The sequence below is a fragment of the Nycticebus coucang genome, chromosome 18, assembly GCF_027406575.1.
Source record: "Nycticebus coucang isolate mNycCou1 chromosome 18, mNycCou1.pri, whole genome shotgun sequence".
Classification (NCBI taxonomy): Eukaryota; Metazoa; Chordata; class Mammalia; order Primates; family Lorisidae; genus Nycticebus; species Nycticebus coucang.
Genome location: NC_069797.1, coordinates 40,353,502 through 40,376,521, shown reverse-complemented (window position 1 = coordinate 40,376,521; position 23,020 = coordinate 40,353,502). Strand labels below are relative to the sequence as shown.

The 23,020-nt window shown below is 37.9% G+C and overlaps 1 protein-coding gene across 6 annotated transcripts in view; it reads left to right on the top strand.

Annotated features, from left to right (window-relative positions):
• USP32 (ubiquitin specific peptidase 32) overlaps positions 1 to 23,020 on the top strand; it is a 216,031-nt gene that overhangs the window by 127,703 nt on the left and 65,308 nt on the right. For 5 of the 6 annotated variants that reach the window (XM_053570185.1, XM_053570184.1, XM_053570186.1 and 2 more), the window contains 5 exons: positions 9,024 to 9,155; positions 11,128 to 11,235; positions 12,632 to 12,747; positions 13,074 to 13,136; positions 22,821 to 22,904. In XM_053570185.1, coding sequence (XP_053426160.1) covers positions 9,024 to 9,155; positions 11,128 to 11,235; positions 12,632 to 12,747; positions 13,074 to 13,136; positions 22,821 to 22,904 — 503 coding nt within the window. Of the gene's footprint in view, positions 1 to 9,023; positions 9,156 to 9,951; positions 10,021 to 11,127; positions 11,236 to 12,631; positions 12,748 to 13,073; positions 13,137 to 22,820; positions 22,905 to 23,020 lie in introns of those variants that run through there. The other variant, XM_053570189.1, reaches the window with a different exon arrangement.

Below are 23,020 nucleotides of genomic sequence, written 5' to 3'. Positions count from 1 at the left end.
AAAGATGTATAGATGCAAAAATATGTTAAAATCAAAGCAAAACTAAACTCCAGAGGGATGAGGACTTTGTAAATGATCAAAGGATGTAAGATGTTGGGACTGGAGGTAAGGAGGCTGGCAGAGGATAGTCTTTATTGGGGGTGAGGAGAAACCGGCTAAACTTTAGAAAAACTTCTGTGTGATTTTAATCTGAAGGAATTCCAAATGCAAAGATAATCCTTTCCATCTAATAATTCTCTCACGCAGACATATTTGTTTTTGTTTTTAGAGACGGGGTCTCACTCTTGCTCAGGCTGGTCTCAAACTCCTGAGCTCAAGCAGTCACCCACCTCAGCCTCCCAAAGGGTTAGGATTATAGGCATGAGCTACTACACCTAGCCTTCATGCAGAACTTTAATAAAAGTGAGGGCAGGCTGAAAAGTAAAAAGAGATCTCATAGCAGTATAAAAACCAGTGGTTGTCAGAAGTTTGTGGGGAGGGAGGGAAAGAGGTAGAATAGGTGAAACACAGAGGATTCTTAGGGCAGTGCAGCTGTTCTGTATAATACTACAATGGTGGTACATGTCACTGTACATTTGTCCAAACCTATAGAAAGTACACTACCAAGAGTGAACCTAAATGTAAGCTATGGATGTTGGGTGATAATGGTTTATGCCAATATATCAGTTATAACAAAATGTACCACTCTGATGGGGGCAGTATTGATAATGGAAGAAAATATGTACTTGGAAGAGTGGGGGCATGTGGGAATTTTCTGTAATTATTGCTCACTTTTGTTATAATCCTAAAACTGCTATAAAACAACAAAGTATTTGAAAAAGAGAAATCTTTAAGTTTCATGCTCTCACAGTTTTGAAGTCTGATCTCATGGCTCCATTGTTCTGAGGTCGTCTTTTTTTTTTTTGAGACAGAGTCTCAAGCTGTCACCCTGGGTAGAGTGCCATGGCATCACAGCTCACAACAACCTCAAATCCTTGAGTTTAAGTGATTCTCTTGTCTCAGCCTCCAAAGTAGCTGGACTACAGGCGCCCGCCAGAACACCTGGCTATTTTTTGTTGCATTTGTCATTGTTGTTTAGCTGGTCCAGGCTGGGTTCAAACCTGCCACCCTCGGTGTATGTGGCTGGGACCGTAACCACTGTGCTACGGACACCAAGCCTGTTCTGAGATCTTCTTGTTTGTGACATCTTATAGTCTTGATGTCTTGCAGTCATGAAATTTTAAAATTTAATACAGGAATTGCCAAACCTTTTCTTTTAATGTCCATTTTTTATTTGTTTGTTTGTTTCTTTTAAATTTTGGCCAAACCTTTTTTTTTTTCCTTGTTTTTTGAGACAGAGCCTCACTATGTTACCCTCAGTAGAGTGCTGTGGCATCACAGCTCACAGCAACCTCCAACTCTTGGGCTTAAGTGATTCTATTGCCTCAGCTTCCCAAGTAGCTGGGACTACAGGTGCCTACCACAAGGCCTAGCTATTTTTGTTGTTGTCATTGTTGTTTAGCAGGCCTGGGCGGGGTTCAAACCTGCCAGCTCCAGTGTATGTGGCTAACACTCTAGCCACTGAGTTATAGGCGCTAAACTACCAAACATTTTCTTACAAGGTAGATATTAAATATTTCAGGAATGTGGGCCTTTGAACACTATGGCAGTTACTCTGTATTATAACACAGTAGCAGTCATAAACAATATGTAAGTAAGTTGCATGGCTGTTTCTTTTTTTTTTTTTGGCTGTTTCTAATAAAATTTTTCTTTCTTGGAGACAGAGTTTTGCTCTGTTACCCTGGCTAGAATGCAATGGCATCATCATAGCTCACCAAAACCTCAAACTCCTAAGTTCCAGCGATCCTCCTGCCTCAGCCTCCCAAGTACCTGGGACTACAGGCATGCAGCCCTACACCCAGCTAATTTTTTACTTTTCGTGGAGGTGGGGTCTTGCTGTTGCTCAGGCTGGTCTCAAACTCCAGAGCTCAAATGATCCTCCCACTTAAACCTCCCAGAGGGATAGGATTACAGGTGTGAGTCACTGTGCCAGCTCTAATAAAACTTAATTTATATAAACAGGTGCATGGCCTTTAGGCTGTAGTTTATAGACCCCTGGTCTAGTACTATCATTTTTTTTTTTTTTTGAGACAGACCCTCCAGCTATCGCCCTGGGTAGAGCAACCTCCAACTCCTGGGCTTAAGCAATTCTCTTGCCTCAGCCTCCCAAGTAGCTGGGACTACAGGCACCTGCCACAACACCCGGCTGTTTTTTAGTTGCAGACCCGGGCCAAGTGTGAACCCGCCACCCTAGGTGTATGTGGCTAGCGCCTTTTCCAACTGAGCTACGGGCACCGCCCTATCATATTTTTTAAAACTAGCAGCTTTAGGGCTTTCCTTAATAGAAATCTGAGCTCACCTTCCAAACATTTGAATCTGGACTAAACTGATACCAATCAAACCTGCAACCAACCCCCATCTAAATCCATAAGATCTATGATACATAGGAGCAGTAGGTGGTAACTTCTGTGAGAGTCAGGGATGGGCCATTTCCTGTTTTCTTCATTCAGTGTTTGTATAGTGATTTCTATCTGGTATTATTTTCTTCAGTCTCAAGAATATGCTTTAGTATTCTTTTGGTGCTATTCTGCTATTGATGAATTCTTGGTTTTGTCTGTCAAAAAAGTCTTTATTTTGGCCTTATTTTTGAATGTTTTTAAAGGATATGAAATTTGAGGTTGACAGTTTGTTTTTTCTTTCGCCACTTTATCCTCCATTTTTTGGCTTCTTTCTTTCTTTATTTATTTTGTTTGTGTACAATTAAAATGACTTTATTCCACCTGGGTGCAAGTGCGTAAGATTTCCAACCTGGCCAGGAAGAAATCCACACATGGGTAATGGCGACAAAGGACATCTGTTGTAAGGGTGGGGGTTGGCCCATTTACCTTTCCCAGGTGGGACATTTGGTGGGGTAGGATTGAGGGTTGACCCATTCACCTTTCTTAGGTGGGACATCCAGTGGGAGAAGGTAGGGGTTTGATTCTTTTAGGCAGATCCACCCTATTTGGGCAGGGTTTATCTATCATCCCAGTCTTTTTTGTCTATTATAAGGAGGTGGATGATGGGTATGGTATCTCTTTGACTACTTCCTGTAGGGGGAGGGGCTGCATGGATTTGCTATAAAGAGAATGGGAGGGGGAGGGAAACAGGGTAAGGGATTGGTGTTTACAGGAACTCTTTGGCTTTTTCAGTCTGAGCTCGTTGGTATCCAGTAAGGCGAGGATATGAGGAGTTGTTTTCGGGTGACTGTCTGGTTAATAAATCAAGACATGAGGCAGTGGGTTACTGGTTCGAAACTGAGAATGAGAAAAATCATAATTAGGGACCTTATCAGAAAATAACCAAAAGGAAGTTGTATAGTCAGAGGCGGGAACCAGTTGGAGTTGCCAGGGCCGCCAGTAATCCTGAGAAGACATTTAATTAATACCCAATACCAAGATCTCTGCCTATTTTTAGAGGATTTTTACAAGGTGGCAGAGTGGATGACATTGCTCCCATGTTTGTTAGAAAAGAGAAAAGATCAGCTTACCTTCTATAAGCAAAAATACCAAGATTTTAGTTTTCCAGGATGGCATCTAGGAGGTATTCTGATTTCCCCGGGGTCATCCATCTTTTGCAGTGAGGCTCAGGTGGGAATTTCAGCCATGTTCTGAGACTATCTATAGTCTTCAGAAAGACCTGGGCAGCAAGACCTATCTGGGCTGGACAGGGTTTGTGGGGCGGGGTTGGATTTGGGCACTGCTTTGTCCAGAAACATGGTTTACTGCATTTAAAGCATGACCCTAAGGAAGATTTTGGATTTTTTGGTGATGCCTTGCAGAGTTTTAAGAAGGAGCCAGATTTTGCTTAATGGAGCACATTGGAGCTCTGAGAGGCACTGCCACACCTTGAAGGCCAGATGAGTGAGATGGGAGGTCTGAGGGCTCTGAGGGAAATTCTGCCATTTTTTTTTTTTTCTCTACCATGTGCAGTGGAGGGTGAGTGTGGGGTGGGGGTGGGAAATTGAGTGTTGTTTAAGGAAAGGATATGGACATGGGGGTTGGAGGGCAATGAGAATGGGTGGCTGATGGGTGGTTATAAACAGAAGAGAGGTATCCCACACAGAGAAACTTCCCAGGTTTTCTGTCAAGAGAATGGAGGGATTGTAAGAGGGGGGTTGGAGAGGAGCAGTAGGGGCTGTGGAAGGGCATCAGGAGAAGCTGTTACCTGAGTCAGGAGAAGCTGAGAGGGTTCACAGGATGAACACGGAGAAGGAATGTTTCGGAGTGTGAGAAGTTCCTGGATATTAGGGATCTCTGCTGACCTTTTGCCTAGTTTTTGACAATAATTACTGAGATCATTGAGAATTGAGAGATTGAAGGTGCCATGTTGAGGACACCACAAGCCACTGTTAAGTTTGCATATAGGCCAAGCAGTACTACAAAAAAAAAAAAAAATGAGACGTTTTCGTTTGAGGTCATGGTAGAGCTTTAGGGGCTTGAGATTAGTCAAAAGGCAGTTTAGGGCTCAGTGCCTGCAGCACAGTGGTTACGGTGCCAGCCACATACACTGAAGTTGGTGGGTTCGAACCCGGCCCAGGCCAGCTAAACAACAATGACAACTGCAACAAAAAATAGCCAGGCATTGTGGCAGGTACCTATAGTCCTGGCTACTTGGGAGGCTGAGGCAAGAGAATCGCTTAAGCCCAAGAGTTTGAGGTTGCTGTGAGTTGTGATGCCATAGCACTCTACTGAGGGCAACATAGTAAAACTCTGCTCAAAAAAAAAGAAAGCAGTTTAGAAGTGAAGAAGGGGGAATGTGTGACTCCGAAGGTAAAAGGCAGCTTAGAGGTGAACAAGGGGAAATCTTTGACTGAGTGGTGCCCATATTGAGAAATGGAGGTAGGAAAAGAAATGAGATTAAAGGGAGAATGTAGGAGGAGGAAGAAGAAAGTCAGACCAGCTGGAAAAAATGGTGATGCAGGCCTCCAGATGAGCACTGGACCGGTGAGCTTGACTCACAAAACTACTGAACACGGTCTAGCCCATAATAGGGCAACAGGCGAGCCCGGCTCCTGGAGGCTGGCATGGGAGATTACTCAGGATTCTCCATGTACGACTTCGGAGAATCTGTACATGACCTTAACCAGCCAGAGGGGTCTAGGCCCACAGTAGGGCACCAGAGGGGTGAGGCTGGGGATCCAGCTGGAGCCCAGGCCTACAAGAGGACATCCCCAAACATGAGGCACTGGGTGGGCAGGCGAGCCTGGCTCGCTGGGGTGGCCAGAGCTGAGATCAGGGAAGCAAGGCCTCCATGCATGAAACCAGCTGGGAAAAAAAAAATGGAGGAGAAGGAAGAAGAAAGTCAAACAATCCTCCTGCCTCAGCCTCCCAGAGTGCTAGGAGTATAGGCATAAGCCACCATGCCCAGCCCCAGCTGATACTTTTTTATAGTGCCATTGCATTCCTCAGTTCAGGTTATGTTTTTCTTTAATTCTTGAGATATTTATATGGGTATTTGAAACCCTTGTCTGCTATTCTATCATCTGTTATTTCTAGGTCTTTTTCTATTGACTAATTATCCTGGTTTGGGGTCACATTTTGCTTTTTCATGTTTTCTGTGGATGCTAGACAATGTGAATTGTTACATTGTCGAGTATTTGAATTTTGTTGTATGCCTTTAAAAAAGGAAGTTATGTTTCATTTTGATAGGCAATTAAATTACTTATAGATCAGTTAGATATTTTTAAGGATAGCCTTTAAACTTTGTTGGAGCAAATCTGGGGTAGCCTTTATTCTAGAGTTAGCCGACCCTCTGGAGTCTCTGAATGTTCTCAGTGTTGAACAAAGTGTTTCCACTTTGGCTCCTCAGAACCCTGACATTTCTGAGCCTTGTATGAGCTCCTGGAATTTTTTACCTTGCAAGTCCCAACCTCAGTGAGTTTCGCTCCATGTATATACACTTTAATAGTCTGCCAGAACTCAATAAGACACCTGTGTGGACTTGTGGAGCTCTTTTCTTCTCATAACATTTCCTCTCTAAAAGTCCTGCAGATTTGAGCTCCCTTTACCTGTTGGAACTCCATTGTCTCTTAACTCAGTGAAATCTCTCTACTTGGAGTCCTATTGCCTTGCTTAAGTTTGGGAAATGACTACAGGGAGAAAACCACAGTCTCGTGTTATTTCTTTCCTTTCTCTTAAGGATCAGAGTCCTGTACTACCTGTTGTTTAATTTCTAGAAACAGTTTTTTAATATATATTTTATAGTTTTCTAGTCAGTTGTGACAGGAGCGAAGTCTGGGCTAGTTATTCCATTATGGCCAGAATTTGAAATTCTCAGATTTACATATTAATTACATCACTTTGGTTGCTGAATTTAAGTGAAAATAAATGTCCTGTATATGCTTTCTAAATTTTACTCTAGTTCCTTGGAGGAAAAGCAGACACAGATAAAATGTAACCATGGCTGGAGTTTATCTATGATTTTTGATATACAGCTTGATGAGTGAGGAGAGAAAGATGTTCATATCTTCATGATTTTGCTATTACACATTGAATCCTGCTTTAGCCTCCCTCTTATTTATTGACTTTTTCTTTATAATATCCTTTACCTTAAGTTTTTTTCATTTATTCAGTAAGTATTAAATGTGTAAGTCAGTCATTGACAGGGTGAATCAGACATGTGTCCCGCCCTTATGATGCTTAAACTAGCCAAGAGAGAAGATGTACTTTGACACTTTAAATCCTTAACAACATCAATAACAACAAAAAAATTAGTACAAGTGAAAGTGATATGGGAAGCCCAAAAGAAATGGCTCAGCTGTATACATATTGTTCCACACATTGGATCCAAGCAGCTTGCTTACTGGAAAACTGTGGACTTCTTTTTTCTTTTTTAATTTTTTAAACTTTTATTTCAGAATATTATGGGGGTTACCAGTATTTGGTTATATAAATTGCTTTTATACCATTTGAGTCAAAGTTAGGAGTGTATCCATCATTCAGACAGTGTGTGTTGTACCCATTAGGGGTAAAGTTACCCATGATTTTTTCCCTCCTCCCATCTACTTCATTTTTATTTATTATTATTATTATTTTTTTTAGAGACAGAGTCTCATTTTGTCGCCCTCAGTAGAGTGCTGTGGCGTCATAGCTCACAGCAATCTTTAGCTCTTGGGCTTAGGGGATTCTCTTGCCTCATCCTCCCGAGTAGCTGGAGCTACAGGCACCCGCCACAACCCCTGGCTATTTTTTTTTCTTGTTGTTGCATTTTGGCTGGGGCTGGCTGGGTTCAAACCTGCCACCCTCTGTATATTGGGCCAGCACCCGCCCTACTCTCTGAGCCACAGGCTCCACCCATCTACTTGATTTTTGAGAGCGTTGTTTCCACATGTGCACCTAAGTATTGATTAATTAGTTCCAATCTATCAGTGAATACCTGTGGTGTTTGTTTTTCCATTCTTGTGATACTTCACTTAGAATGGCCTTTAGTTTAATCTAGGCTGTCATGAAAGGTATTATTTCACCCTTTTATGGCTGAGTAGTACTCCATGGTATACATATATCACATTTTATTAATCTACTCATGTATTGATGAGCACTTGGGTTGTTTTCACATCTTAGAACTCTGAAAAACTGAAAAAGGCAATAGCAGAGGACATAAACAGATGGAAAAACACATCACACTTATGGATCTGCAGAATCAATGTTGTTAAATATCTGTACTATCCAAAGTGATGTACAGATGCCATCCCCATTAAAATGCCAATATCATTTTTTGCAAATCTAGAAAAAACAATTTTGCGCTTTGTGTGGAATGTGAAAGGATCACATGTACCAAAACAACCTTAAACAAAAAGAACAAATTGAGAGGCATCAATTTTTAAACTTCAAGCTATACTATAAGGCTATCGTAACCAAAACAGCATGGCACTGGCACAAGAACAGAGACATGAACCAAAGGAGCAGAACAGAGAACCCAGATATAAAACCATCCTTATATTGCTATCTGATATTTGACAAAATAAACAAAAACATAGCCTGGAGTAAAGAATCCCTATTCAATAAATTGTACTGGGAAAATTGGATAGCCACATGTAGAAGACTGAAACAAGATCCACACTTCTCACCATTCACGAGAATTAACTCATGATGGATAACAGACCTAAACCTTAAACATGGAACTATTAGAATTCTAGAAGTTCAAAAAAATTTATAGACATCAGCCTAAGCTATGAATTTATAAAGAAGACTCTATGACCAGGTACACTGGCTCACGCCTGTAATCCTAGCACTCATGGAGGCTGAGGTGGGTGGGTTGCCCTGAGCTCACAGGTTCAAGACCACCCTGAGCAAGAGTAAGACCCCATTTCTAAAAAAAAATAGCTGGGCATTGTGGTGGGCATCTATAGTCCCAGCTACTCAGGAGGCTGAGGCAAGAGAATCACTTGAACCCAAGAGTTGGAGGTTGCTGTGAGCAATGATGCCACAGTACCCTACTGATGATGACAAAGTGGGACTATATATATATATATATATATATATATATATATATATGTATATGTGTGTGTGTGTGTGTGTGTGTATATATATAATAAAGAAGACCCCAAAAGCAATCACAGCAACAACAAAAATAAATAAATGGAACTTGATCAAATTTAAAAGCTTCTGCACAGTGTAGGAAACAGTCATTATCACAGACAATCTATAGAATGGGAAGAAATATTTGTATGTTATGTATTCAATTAAGGGCTGAAAACCAGAATCTACAAAGAACTCTTTTTTTCTGATTTTAAAGCTTCTTGCTTTTTATTCATTTTGGTTTAATTTTTCTACCATTTTAGATACAATAAATTTATCTTTCAGAATTTTGGTTTTGATTGTGATTATTTTTAGCGATTGAATTGGGAAATTGAAATATACCCTTGAAAGATACATTATCAGGATGAACTAACTGCCCAGAAGAGAATTCTGAGGGTTTACGATCTTGTGTGATTTTACTCTCAGTGGAGGAATCAGACATCATTGATCTTGAGAAACGCTATTGGTTGCTGAAGGCTCAATCCCGGACTGGACGATTTGATTTAGAGACATTTGGTCCATTGGTTTCACCACCTATTCGTCCATCTCTAAGTGAAGGTAGGAATCATTTCATTTCATTTTATGCAGATGTTTATTGGAAAAATACTTGAGGCCATCCCTTACTTTTAACCAACATATTTAAACTCTAAAAGGCCATATTCCTACAGATTTGCAACTTTTTTGCATATAGTGGGGAAGAGTAGGAAAAAACTAATAAGACTTAAGATTATAGTCTTAAGCTTCATATTTTACTTGTGTAAGCTTGCATAAATCAGTTTAGCTCTCTGGACCTAAATATCCTCATGTATTGGATGATTTTGACCAAGTCAGTGGTTTGAAACTGTGCTAGCGAGCTACATTAGCTGCAAGTAAAGGAAAGGGTGTGGCGGCCACTGAATGGACAAAGCTCCATATTTGCACGTGTGACTCCATCTCTTCCTCAGCTAGGGTATCTCCACTTTTTTTCTTTCACATAAGAAGATTCCATTGCTGTATTCTATCACACCCATTCCTATACTCCTGCATACAAAAAATTAAGAAACTGCTAGACTTAACCATCTCTGAGGTCCCCTCTAGCTCTAAACCAGTGGTTCCCAACCTTCCTAATGCTGCAGCCCTTTAATACAATTCCTATGAGTCGTGAGCCACAGGTTGAGAACCACTGCTCTAAACCTTCTGCTATGGCCTTTTATTTAAAATAAATAAATAAATAAATAAATAAATAAAACATAAAGAATAATTGTGGAGGACACCATAAAAATGACGTGGATTTGAATACTTGGGTTAATCTTTAAACTAAGGGCACTGAATTAGACTCTTAGAATATACAGTCTGTATTCTTCAGATTCCTAGGGTATTCAGAAGTACTTGCCGGGGGAGCCAGAGCAAATACAGCTGAGTTTCCACCTACTTCGACAGTACAGTTAAGTTTTCACCTGTTTATTACTGGAGATTGATACTTCATTTAAAAATAAAATTATTCCATTTCGATTTTTTACAAAATGTTTGAAAACCAAAGGATTAGATTAAACATTCCCTTTCATTTCTCAAATTTAAAATATTCATGTTTAAAAGATTATAGACAATCGGGCGGCGCCTGTGGCTCAGTGAGTAGGGCGCCAGCCCCATATGCCGAGGGTGGCGGGTTCAAACCCAGCCCCGGCCAAACTGCAACCAAAAAATAGCCGGGCGTTGTGGCGGGCGCCTGTAGTCCCAGCTACTCGGGAGGCTGAGGCAGGAGAATCACGTAAGCCCAAGAGTTAAGAGGTTGCTGTGAGCCGTGTGACGCCACGGCACTCTACCCGAGGGCGGTACAGTGAGACTCTGTCTCTACAAAAAAAAAAAAAAAAAAAGATTATAGACAATCTAGCCAGGCATTGTGGCGGGCGTCTGTAGTCCCAGCTACTCAGGAGTCTGAGGCAAGAGAATCGCCTAAGCCCAGGAGTTGGAGGTTGCTCTGAGTTGTGTGATGCTAGGACACTCTACCGAGGGTGATAAAGTGAGACTGTCTCTACAAAAAAAAAAAAAAAAGATTAGACAATCAAAAGTGGACACTCCAATGGATAATTGCTTTCTTGCAATATAGTATATTTTCCTTTGCTTCATGAATGCTTTTTATGGGAACTTAATAATACCACAGTATATCTTTGAGTATTCATTTAATAAGCCTTCGGTTTCTCTCTTTTTTCCTTTTTCTTCTCAATCTTTCAAATAAAGATAATTCCTGTAATTTCTTTTATTTTTTGATTTTTATTAATCGACCTAAAAAATAGGCATTTTTAGTTGTTAAAATTGATATAAGACAAATACAGACAGATAGACTCAAATACGAAAGGATTGTCATCAGTCTCAGTTATAATTTACCAAGAGAAAAAGAAATACATCTTGAGACCCTGAGAACTACTGATAAATATTTTTTTTAATTTTGCCAATTTATTAGAAAAATTCATTCCTCCTTTCATAAACTTGTCAGTATTAATATTAGGAAGTTTGTTGTCTGTGATATATGGTATCTTTTTTTATTTTATAGGTTTGTTTAATGCTTTTGATGAAAATCGTGACAATCACATAGATTTCAAGGAGATATCCTGTGGGTTATCAGCTTGTTGCCGGGGACCCTTGGCTGAAAGACAAAAATGTAAGTATATCAAATATTGTCACAAAAATTAAAAACTGTGTAGAGAGAAAAATCAGTTTTCATTCTTGTAAAATTATCTGTATATTAAGGCTTGAATTTTTATAACTTTATCAGGGTGCGGTAGCTCACGCCTGTAATCTGGGAGGCTGAGGCGGGTGGATTGCCTGAGCTCACTAGTATATAAGCACATACTTATGCTTATAAGTTCAAGACCAGCCTGAGCCAGAATAAGACCTCGTCTCTAAAAATAGTTGGGTGTTGTAGCAGGCGCCCATAGTCCTAGCTCCTGGGAAGACTGAGGCAAGATAATTGCTTGAGCCCAGGAGTTTGAGGTTTGATGCCACGGCTCTCTACCAAGGGTAACAAAGTGAGACTCTGTCTCAAAAAATAAAAATAAAAACAATAAAACTTTTCTTTACATTTTTAGGGTTTTTTTGTTGATGAACTGAAAGTTAAGCTAGAGTGATTTATTTGCAGTTAATTAGCAAAGAACTGATTTTATAATTTCTTAGCATTTTGTTTGTGAACTACACTGAAGAGTTAAAATTGTTCATGACAAATTTGAATATATAATAGTGCACAGGAGAGATAAAATTGAAGCATTCTATCATTGCATCAGTTTATTGTCTAGTCAGAGGTCCTCATACTTTTTAAACAGAGGGCCAGTTCACTGTCCCTCGGACCGTTGGGGGGCCAGACTATAGTTTAAAAAAAAACAAAACTATGAACAAATTCCTATGCACACTGCACATATCTTATTTTGAAGTAAAAAAACAAAACGGGAACAAATACAATCACACCGCCTCATGTGGTCCACGGGCCACAGTTTGAGGACCCCTGGTCTAGATTCTCTATGTAGATGAGATATTTTAAGCATTCAAGAAACAACTGCAATGATCAGTTTTGAATATTAGAAATTAACTTAAGGGCTTAGATACCTCCTCAAAACCTATAAGGTAGTATAATATTTATTGTATGGTGACTTAACCTTTTCTTTCTGGTGTATAAAGAATTTAGCTCTAGATTCAGCTGAAAAGTAAGGCTCCCTAACTTAGATAATGATTGAAGAGGAGTAGATTCATGATGTATAGGAAGTCCTAAAAGTTGCAATTACTAATGACAATGGTATAGTTCGCTCCAGGTATGAACTGCTCAGAATACATATATTTACTCGAGAAACTAAATAATTATACAAAGGAAGTTTCTTTTTTTGTTTGTTTGTTTGTTTGTTGAGGTTTTTGGCCGGGGCTGGGTTTGAACCCACCACCTCCGGCATATGGGGCCGTTGCCCTACTCCTTTGAGCCACAGGGGCCACCCCAGGAAGTTTCTAGTAAAATGTGTCATGCTTAAGAATATAAAAAGTAATTTTCTTCCGTAAGAGTTTCTTTTCTTTAGTTTGCTTCAAGGTGTTTGATGTTGACCGTGATGGAGTTCTTTCCAGGGTTGAACTGAGAGACATGGTGGTTGCACTTTTAGAGGTCTGGAAGGACAACCGCACTGACGATATCCCTGTAAGTTCTTATTGTGTATGTTTTCTTATGTATATACTTCCAACAGAAATAGTGAATGAATGATTAAAACAAAAAAGAAAAAGAGAATTTATTATTGCTTTTATTTGCTGTATTATACTACTCAAAAGAAACTTAACAAATTCAATTTATGTAAAGTAAGAATGGAACAATAGGAAAATTATCTTAATTTTTAAGGTGAATATGAGAATATATTTATGATAATTTAAAAAATACTTGACCAACACAGTAAACTTTAGCCACTGAATAATAAAATAAAAGTATATCCACTCTTTTCTAATTATTCCTTTGGGTTGCTGTTTTTAAAGGAATTACATACGGATCTCTCTGACATTGTAGAAGGCATATTGAATGCACATGACACCACAAAGGTAAGTCTAGCTAGTAAGACTAATTGATCTTTTTCTAAAAATTTCATGTACTCTAAAGTAGGATGTATAGCTTGTATACATGCTTGAATCCCTTCTGCATCATCCCTACCAGTGTTTATCTGGACCTGTGGCTAAAATACCTCTAAGTTATCTTTAAAGATCACCCACATCACCTTTAAACAACTCTGTGAAGTGTACCGTATATGAAAACATGTTGGGCCAGGCATGGTGGCTCGTGTCTGTATTCCCAGCACTCTGGAAGGCTGAAGTGGGTGGATTGCCTCCGCTCATGAGTTCAAGACCAGCCTGCACAAAAGTAAGACCCCATCTCTACTAAAAATAGAAAAACTGAGTCCAAGAGTTGGAGGTTGCTGTGAGCTATGACACCACAGTACTCTATCTAGGGGACAGCCTGAGACTCTGTCTCAAAAAAAAGAAAGAAAAGAAAAGAAAATGTATTATCAACCTATACTAGGCATTTTGTAAGAATTAGAAACATACAGACCTGATATCTATAGTTTATAATCTTTATTTTTACTATGGTAAGTATTCTCATATTGAGCAAAAGAAGCCAAACAAAAAAATGAATATATACTGTATAATTTCATTTACAAAGTTGAAGCAAAACTAACAAATAGTGATAGAAGTGATTTCAAGGGTGGATAGATTAACTGGGAATGCCATAAAGATTTCTGAGAAGATAGAACTGTTTTTTAGATTAATCTGAGTGGTGCATATATTCTTTAAAAAACTTTTTAAAGTCACACTTTATGGGGGCAAGACATGATTGCAAGAGGGACTTTACCTAACAATTTCAATCAGTGTAACCTGGCTTATTGTACCCTCAATGAATCCCCAACAATAAAAAAAAAAAAAAACTTTTTAAAAAATAATTAATTTTTTTTTGTAGGGACAGAGTTTCACTTTATCGCCCACGGTAGAGTGCTGTGGTGTCACACAGTTCACAGCAACCTCCAACTCCTGGGCTTAGGCAATTCTCTTGCCTCAGGCTCCCGAGTAGCTGGGACTACAGGCGCGCGCCACAACACCCGGCTATTTTTTTGTTGCAGTTGGCCGGGGCTGGGGTTGAACCCACCACTCTTGGTATATGGAGCCGGCACCCTGCCCACTGAGCCACAGGTGCTGCCCTAAAAAACTTTTTATAATCATACTTAATAGTTACAATGAACAATTTCTGGGTGAAGGGCACACTTATACCTTTGACTTAAAGTATACAAAGGCAAACTATGTAACCAAAACATGTACCCTTGTAATATTCTGAAATTTAAAAAAAAAAAAAATCCTTTTAAAAATACTTGTAAGCACCTCTCCTTTAGTAGCAGCCAGGATAAGCATGTAAAAGCAGGAATAAACATGTACTTTATAAAGAATAGGTCCTTGAATTATTCAATTTGATAACATTTATTAGTAGTGTTATCACAATAGGTTTACTCTTTAGTTTGCATTACTGTGATGGCTATGTGTCTCTGTGAAATTGAAAATAACTTAGTTGGGGCGGTGCCTGTGGCACTGTACTGAGGGCAACAAACTGAAGACTCTTGTCTCTAAAAAAAAAAAAAGAAAGAAAGAAAATAACTTAGTCATGTGTTGGGTACTACATGTACCAAGAGGTAGATTGGTAGGATCTAGACTACAATTGTGTTATTAAATAGATATTTAGAAAAATATATATAACATTCGTTTTTTTCCCTTCAATCACAATTCCAGAAGAAATCACTATACCTCTGTTAACTGATTCTCAATAGAAACAAATAAAAGAAATGACTTTCAGGGCTCAAGTTTTATATGGCAATTCACACACAGTCTTCCCCCTTTTGTTACCCCTTGCTCTCAAAAACTAAGGTATCTACTTCTATTTATTATGTATAAGAACAGAAACCCTGGTGAGTCTCTGTTAAGAAATTTCTTATGTAGAGATTTAATTTCTAATGACTTTTCTGACTGTTTTATGATCATATAGATATTTTTATATAAGATAGAGTTGCCACTTCTGCCTCTGCTATGAACAATAACCAAGGTCATTTAGCTCTTTGATCTCCTATAATCATGATAATGAAATGGTAAGTTTAGGATAGAACTTGGATTTTTCAGCCAACCACATTGACTGGTGACTAGAATGTACTAATATTACCCATTCTTTTTCTAGTTACTAACTGTTCTCCATCCTACCTGATTCATTTATTTATTCAAAAATTATTTACTGAGGCCAGGTAAGATGGCTCATGCCTGCTATACAGTCCTAGCACTCTGAGAGGCCAAGAAGGAAGGACCACTTAAGGCCAAGAGTTAGAGATAAACCTAAGCAAGAGCAAGACCCCATCTCTATAAAACATAGAAAAATTAGGCCAGTATGGTAGCACATGTCTAGTCCTAGTTACTCGGAGACTGAAGCAGTAGGATCGCTCAAGCCCAAGAGCTTGAGGTTTCAGTGAGCTATGATGACACCGCTGTACTGTAGCTGGGGCAACAGAGCAAGACCCAATCTCAAAAATTACTAAGACTCTATTGCAGGATTGCAGGGGTGTCCAACCTACTTTCTATGGATAGCCGCATGCTAATTTTTGAGGACTTTTTTGCTTATCTGTGGTGTTGGATATCATGAAAAGTATGCAGAGACCCTTTTTGGGTTTTTTTTGGCTGATTGGCTTTTGTTAGTGTTTGCATATTTAATGTGTGGCCCAAGATAACTCTTATTCTTCCCATGTGGGTCAAAGGGAAAAAAGGTGGGACACCTCTGCTAGTGGATCAAGAACTATATGTTGCCTTTGGGGAGTTTGTAATCTCTAGGTAAAAATAAATACAAGTTATATTAAGTGTGATCAGGGCTATATTGAAAATAGCCCAGGGTATTATGGAAGCATAGAAAAGAGGCAATATAAATTGAACTGTGAGAATCAAGATGATTTCTGCGAGGATTGATACTTGAATAATTAGTTAATTGTGGTTAACAGAAGTAGAAGGTTAAAAAGTGATTTCTAAAAGAGGGAATAAGAAGTGGTAGGATAAAACAACCACTATGGTCCTGGAATGCAAATATTTTGATGCTGGCTGGAACAGTAGATACTGTATGTTTGAGGCTGTAGACCTAGATTGGGGCCACATCGTGAAGGGCCTTGAGTACAAAATTTAAGATTTGAACTTTATACTAAAATATAGAGAAGATTTGAAAGATTTAAGTAGAGCACAATAACATGATCAGTTGACACCATTTTGAAAGTCAAGGCCACATTTAAATGGAGGATATTTACGAATAAATAATATAGTCAATGAATTTGCCTAAGGAAAAACTCAGATGATTATTTCTTACTTAACTGTAATCATTAAAACTTCCATTAAATTGAAAGAAAATAAAATCTATTTACAATTCTAGTTTTTAAGCATAATGATCTATATTTATTTTTTAGATAGTCTCAAGCTGTCACCCTGGGTAGAGTGCTGTAGCGTCACAGCTCATAGCAATCTCAAACTCTTGGGCTTAAGCAGTTCTCTTGCCTCAGCCTCCCAAGTAGCTGGGACTATAGGCGCATGCCACAATGCCTGGCTATTTTTTTTGTTGCAGTTGTCATTGTTATTTTAGCTGGCCCGGGCTGGGTTCAAACCTGCCATCCCCGGTGTATGTGGCTGGCACCCTACCCACTGAGCTATGGGTGCCACCTAATGCTATATATATTTTTTAGACAGACTCTCACTATGTCGCCCTTGGTAGAGTGCTATGGCATCACAGTTCACAGCAACCTCAAACTCTTGGGCTTAAGTGATTCTCTTGCCTTAGCCTCCCAAGTAGCTGGGACTACAGGCGCCTGCCACATTGCCCGGCTATTTTTTGTTGCAGTTGTCATTGTTTAGTTGGCCCAGGCTGAGTTCGAACCCGATAGCCTCGGTATATGTGGCTGGCACTGTAACCAGTGTGCTACGGGCACCCAGCCAATGCTGTATATTCTTTTTTTTTTGAGACGGAGTCTCAAACTGTTGCCTGGGTAGAGTGCTGTGGCATCATAGCTCACAGCAACCTCCGGGCTTAAGTGATTCTCTTGCCTCAGCCTCCCAAGTAGGTGGGACTACAGGTGCCTTCCACAATGCCCAGCTATGTTTTTTTGTTGCAGTTGCATTGTTGTTTTTAGCTGGTTGGGGCTGGGTTCGAACCCACCACCCTCAGTGTATGTGGCTGGCACCCTGCCAACTGAGCTACGGGCGCCACCTATATATTCTTATAGTGAATATTAATTATTACTCAAATATCAGTGTAGCAAATAGGGTTTTCAGCATCACTGTACATGTGACAAATTCATATGGTAGTGTCTGTTATTTCTTTTTATGATTTTTCTTCCTTTTTCAACATTAACATACCTTTGTCTATGTGCTTTCAACACGTAAATTGTTTATTGAATATTTGTGATTACTAGAATCAGATTATCATCTTTAAAATAGTTTTTTATCATCGGAAGCATTTTTCTGTTGATACAGAAAGTTCTTATCCTATGTAAATTATTACATATAAATTAATTCATACTTTTAAAATTATATTTCTTTTATTTTTCATATTAATATCTTAGATTTTCAAGCAACAAAACAAAATGAATAGAAATTACATTTTCATATTTTGCTATGGTTTTCATGGCTGTTCTAAATGCTAAATGCTACAAAATTTCAATGAATATATACTATGTGTTAATTTTGTCATTAAAAGTAACATTTTGAAATATAGTTTCTCTTTAACATAACTTCTCCCTCAGTTGGTATTCTTCATTTTTCTGTCCTAGAATTTTAGTCCTTGATTATTCATTGTAAGACTCCATAATGAACTAAAATTTATTAGAGGAATCCGTTAAGTTACATAACACATCTTTATCTTTGACATCTAAATGAAGTTTATGATGTGTCAGATCTTGCAGATCCTTTGGCGTATTTTTTTTTTTTTTTTAAAGAAGTAAATTTTGGTTACTCTCGTTAGGTGGAGGAGAAGATAATACTATTCTGACCACTCTCAAGCATAGGGTAAATTTATATGTATTTAAAATTTGTGTTTTAAAAATTGAATAATACTATATAACTATTCTGCAACAATTCTTTTCTTTTTTTCCTAAAATTCACAAATGTTTATTAAGCATCTTTTTTTATGTTACGTATAAAACTATTTATGTAGAGATTAACCTTAGTCTTTTCAGCCTCTACATAGTATTCTGTCATGAGTATGTTATGATTTATTCCTGTCTGTTTTAAAACCACATCACTGTATTCAAAAAGTAATTTTCAAAGATTAAAAGAATACAAATGGTGGATGGTTATGGAAGTAATTGACAGTTCTGATAGAATTGTATCATGAACAACAAGCCTCTATGTCAAAGATCCTTTTGGGCTTCTTATATTATAGATACAGATATTCTTAACTTCTTATACAGTAAGTCCTCTTTTAATTTTGTCAATAAGTTCTTGGGAACCAATTTTTCCATTGGCTAATTAATATAAACAGGAGCTAACTTCCTGTAGCATATTTCTGGTCACAAAAACATTAACAAACTACTAAATAAAGATGCAAAACATTTTTAATATTAAACATTGAAATAAAGGTAAGCTATACATACATTTAAGATTAATAAAACAAGATAATATCTGCCCAAATTTTGTTATTAAAAGGGATTTAAAGGAAATTTCTTGTTGGTTCCTGTGTATCATTTAAAATATAAAATATGCAGTATTCTATTTTAGCAGGGCCAGTGTATTTAATTTACATCTAAATTAAATGTTAAATGCAAACATGAAGTAATAATGAGATTCCAGCTATAGGGACACAAACACAAACAAATGGGAATAATACATATTTAAAGGATCCAAAACAAAAACAACAAAAAAAGTTGTTGTAAAAAAGCTCTAGGTGCACTGTAAACATACAATTTTTTCCCCCATGTGCATTTTTAACTGATGAAAGTGTCAAGAAATAGGGTCAACTGTGTTAGACTACATTACTGTTTAGGCTGTGTGAATGGAAACTTTGTGTTTTCACTATAATAGAAGCATAGTTTGCATCATATTTGCAAATTATCCTCAAAGAAAACCTTTCAGGGTCCTTTTATTTTGGAATATCCTGTAAGCGGTCAAACTCCAGAATGTACAACAGGAAAATGTTCTCTTGCGTTAAGGATACCTTTTTTTTTGGAGACAGAATCTCAAGCTGTCCCCTAGGTAGAGTGCTGTGGTGTCATAGCTCATAGCAACCTCCAACTCGTGGGCTCAAGCTATTCTCTTGCCTCAGTTTTTCTATTTTTAGTAGAGATGGGGTCTTGCCTTTGCTCAGGCAGGTCTGGAACTCCTGAGCTCAAACAGTCCACCTGCCTTGGCCTCCCAGAGTGCTTAGGATTACAGGCGTGATGTCTATTTAATTAAAATAAAGGAAAGGGAAATATCAGAAAGGACTTAGAGCTGTTATCAATACTTTGTAAGTGCACAACACCCTAGACCAGTGTTTTTCATCCTTTTTTTTTAATCTCACGGCACACTTGAACCTGTAGTTAAATTTCTACACTATTATTAAATTATGTTCATCAAAAAAAGAATAAGAAGAATGCACTTACTGTGCTTTTATAAAAAATAATGATCTTCAAAATTTTTCATGTCACACCCGTATGCCACAGTGCACAGTTGAAAATCACTGCCCTAGACAATTCAAGGCATCTTAATCTTCATCAAGAACAATGACAAAAATTAATTTTTTTCATTCTGTTAAACCTATCATTATCGATGAAATTAATGCAGGTTGGTCAAATGGATTGAATGACCACTGCTGTCCAAGCTCTCATCTTGGGAATTAATGTGTAACTGGTGATCAGTACAGTTTAAAAGATTTTAAACCATTCTTCTTTTTATTTTCCAAGGTTCTTGAAGAGTTCTGTTGTTTTAAAATGCATTGTTAAGCTTCGCAGTTTGCTTAATTATCCTCAAACTGGTAACTTTTATCCCTAATTCTTTGTGACTTGCTTTCAAACTTCTGTTTCATTTGCTCGTGGCACCACTGGAGCTCAGCTTCAGTCCTTCAGTTTTTGAACTTTTTTTGAGACAGAGTGTCACTTTGTCACCCTAGGTAGAGTGCCGTAGCATGATTATAGCTCACAACAACCTCAAAATCCTGGGTTCCAGCGATCCTCTTGCTTCAGCCTCCTGAAGTAGCTGGGACTACAGGCATCCACCACAACACTTGGCTATTTAACACCATCTTCTTGATTAAAACTTTAGGTAGTTTTTTATTCTATGGGAAGGGTCTAGATCAGGAGTCCTCAAACTATGGCCCGCAGGCCACATGAGGCAGTGTGATTGTATTTGTTCCTGTTTTGTTTTTTTACTTCAAAATAAGGTATGTGCAGTGTGCATAGGAATTTGTTCATAGTTTTGTTTTTTTTTAACTATAGTCCAGCCCTCTAACAGTCTGAGGGACAGTGAACTAGCCCCCTGTTTAAAAAGTTTGAGGACCCCTGGTCTAGATACTCTGCAAAATACAAATTTGTGAGGAATAATTAGTTGATTAATGTTGACTTTCCCAATCCAGATTCATCTACTACCATAAGTGTGAATGTAAACCCTCTTTTCACTGATTTAACATATACTTCCTTTGGGAGATTGGCAAATCCCACATAGCCCTCAAGGCTCTTCTGTTGCCATGGTGCCGCTATTAACACTCCCCTTTGTAGCAGCAGATCTTTCACTCTACTGGATGATTTCAACACTTGAATTAACCTAATGTATATATCTTTGGGATGTGGGAGAAAACCCACATAAACACGGGATGAATGTGTACACTCCACATGGATAATGGTCCAAGCAGGAAATCATTTTTTTTTCTCATCAGTATTACATTGAAACGACCTTGAACCAAACATTATTCAAGAACCTGGGCAGTGCCTGTGGCTCAAAGGAACATTATTCAAGAGCCTGCTATACTGTGTTTTTTGGGGGGGGTCTCTTTAGACCACTTCTTCATTGTTATAGGTGAGAAGGAAAATTTTAAAAAGTGTTCATAATAAAAAGATTATGTGATTCACTATTAGTCATAATCTGATGGTTTGCTCACTCCCCTCCTTGTCTTCTACTTCTTGAACATGAGCTTATTTGAAACAACAAAAATGAGGAGTTTTTGTTTTTCTTCTTTTCCATTTAGCTTATTTCTCTACCTGGACTTGGAAGATTTTCATAACTATTAAATCCCTCACATTCTGTTGTTTGGTTATAAGATAGTTGAAATATACACTTCAGTGAATCTGCAAGTCTACTTTTTTTCTATTTTAAAAACAATGTGAATATATTTTTCTTGTTAATATTGAAGATTGCCACCAGTATATTTGAGGCATAAAAGAAAATGAGGGTAAATAATGTTACTGGAACATCTTTATTGATTTAGTTATCTAAATTTTTTTAAGAAATTGGGCAGTATTTCTTACTGTTTGTGAAATTCATTAAATATCTATAATATATCCATATATCTTAATTAAACTATACAGTTGCATTACCTTTATATAAAATTTTGCTATAAAATGCATTTGAGCAAACATACAGGAATGATCTTACATTTGTTTACTTCTGCATTGTAAAGAAGTTAGGAAAGCAAAGAGGGAAAAAATTGCTTTTCTGATTTTAGCCAACATTTAGATTAGTAGTAATGTATCCAAATAGAAATTGTATCAAAAAAGCCACTAATTATAATCATGGTGAATTAAAATCTTACATATCACATGATATTATATAGTAAAAAGAGAATATAGCAATATCATTAATAAAAGCTAAAAGCATTGTTCATTTAGGATTGTTAGGTAATTGTTGAACACGCGAAGTAACAAACATTTGGCTCTAATTTTGTAGACAAATAATATTTATATTGGCTTCTGTATGTATTTTCAATTTATAAAAATGTTAAATTGAATTTTGAGGAAATATAGATTTGTTTTTTTTGTAGAGACAGAGTCTCACTTTATCGCCCTCGGTAGAGTGCCGTGGCCTCACACAGCTCACAGCAACCTCCAGCTCCTGGGCTTAAGTGATTCTCTTGCCTCAGCCTCCCGAGTAGCTGGGACTACAGGCGCCCGCCACAACGCCTGGCTATTTTTTGGTTGCAGTTTGGCCGGGGCCGGGTTTGAACCCGCCACCCTCGGTATATGGGGCCGGCGCCTTACCGACTGAGCCACAGGCGCCGCCCCAGAAATATAGATATTTAATCATGATATAAAGTTACTTTAAATTTCCAAGAAGTTTCTTAGAGTTGCCAGATGTTTCTAAAAAGGTACATTATTAAGATGAAAGAGCATGATCCAGAGTGTCTACTTTTTGGCTTCAAAATTAGTAATTATTTCATTTACTACCTAGGGCCTTTTGTGATTTTCCATAATTAACCCTTGAAACAGAAATATTGTAAGTTATTTTCCAGGTGTTATTAGAGAAAAAATTATCAATAATAAGCTGTCTTGTTATCATTGACTGCTTGAATAAAAGTACAAATGGGATTTGCATAAGTTTTGTTACTTTTAAATGTATAGCTAACTTTTTAGGTGAACACATAATGGCTATTGTAAAGTATTGCTTGCAGAAACAACTAATGTAAGCTTATTAAACCAAATTTTATTCAAAAACTATAAAATACAAAAGGTTCTCAGTATGAGATCTTTTTTACCGTTTTTCTTTCAGATTGGTCATCTTACTCTGGAAGACTATCAGATCTGGAGTGTGAAAAATGTTCTTGCCAATGAATTTTTGAATCTCTTATTCCAGGTAGGTTTTAGGTAAACGACAGATATAGAGGGTAGTAGTATCACTAGTTTTAAATCTTTTCCATTTTAATAGCTATGGTTGTTGTATGTAGTCGGCAAAACTATATGTTATAAAAA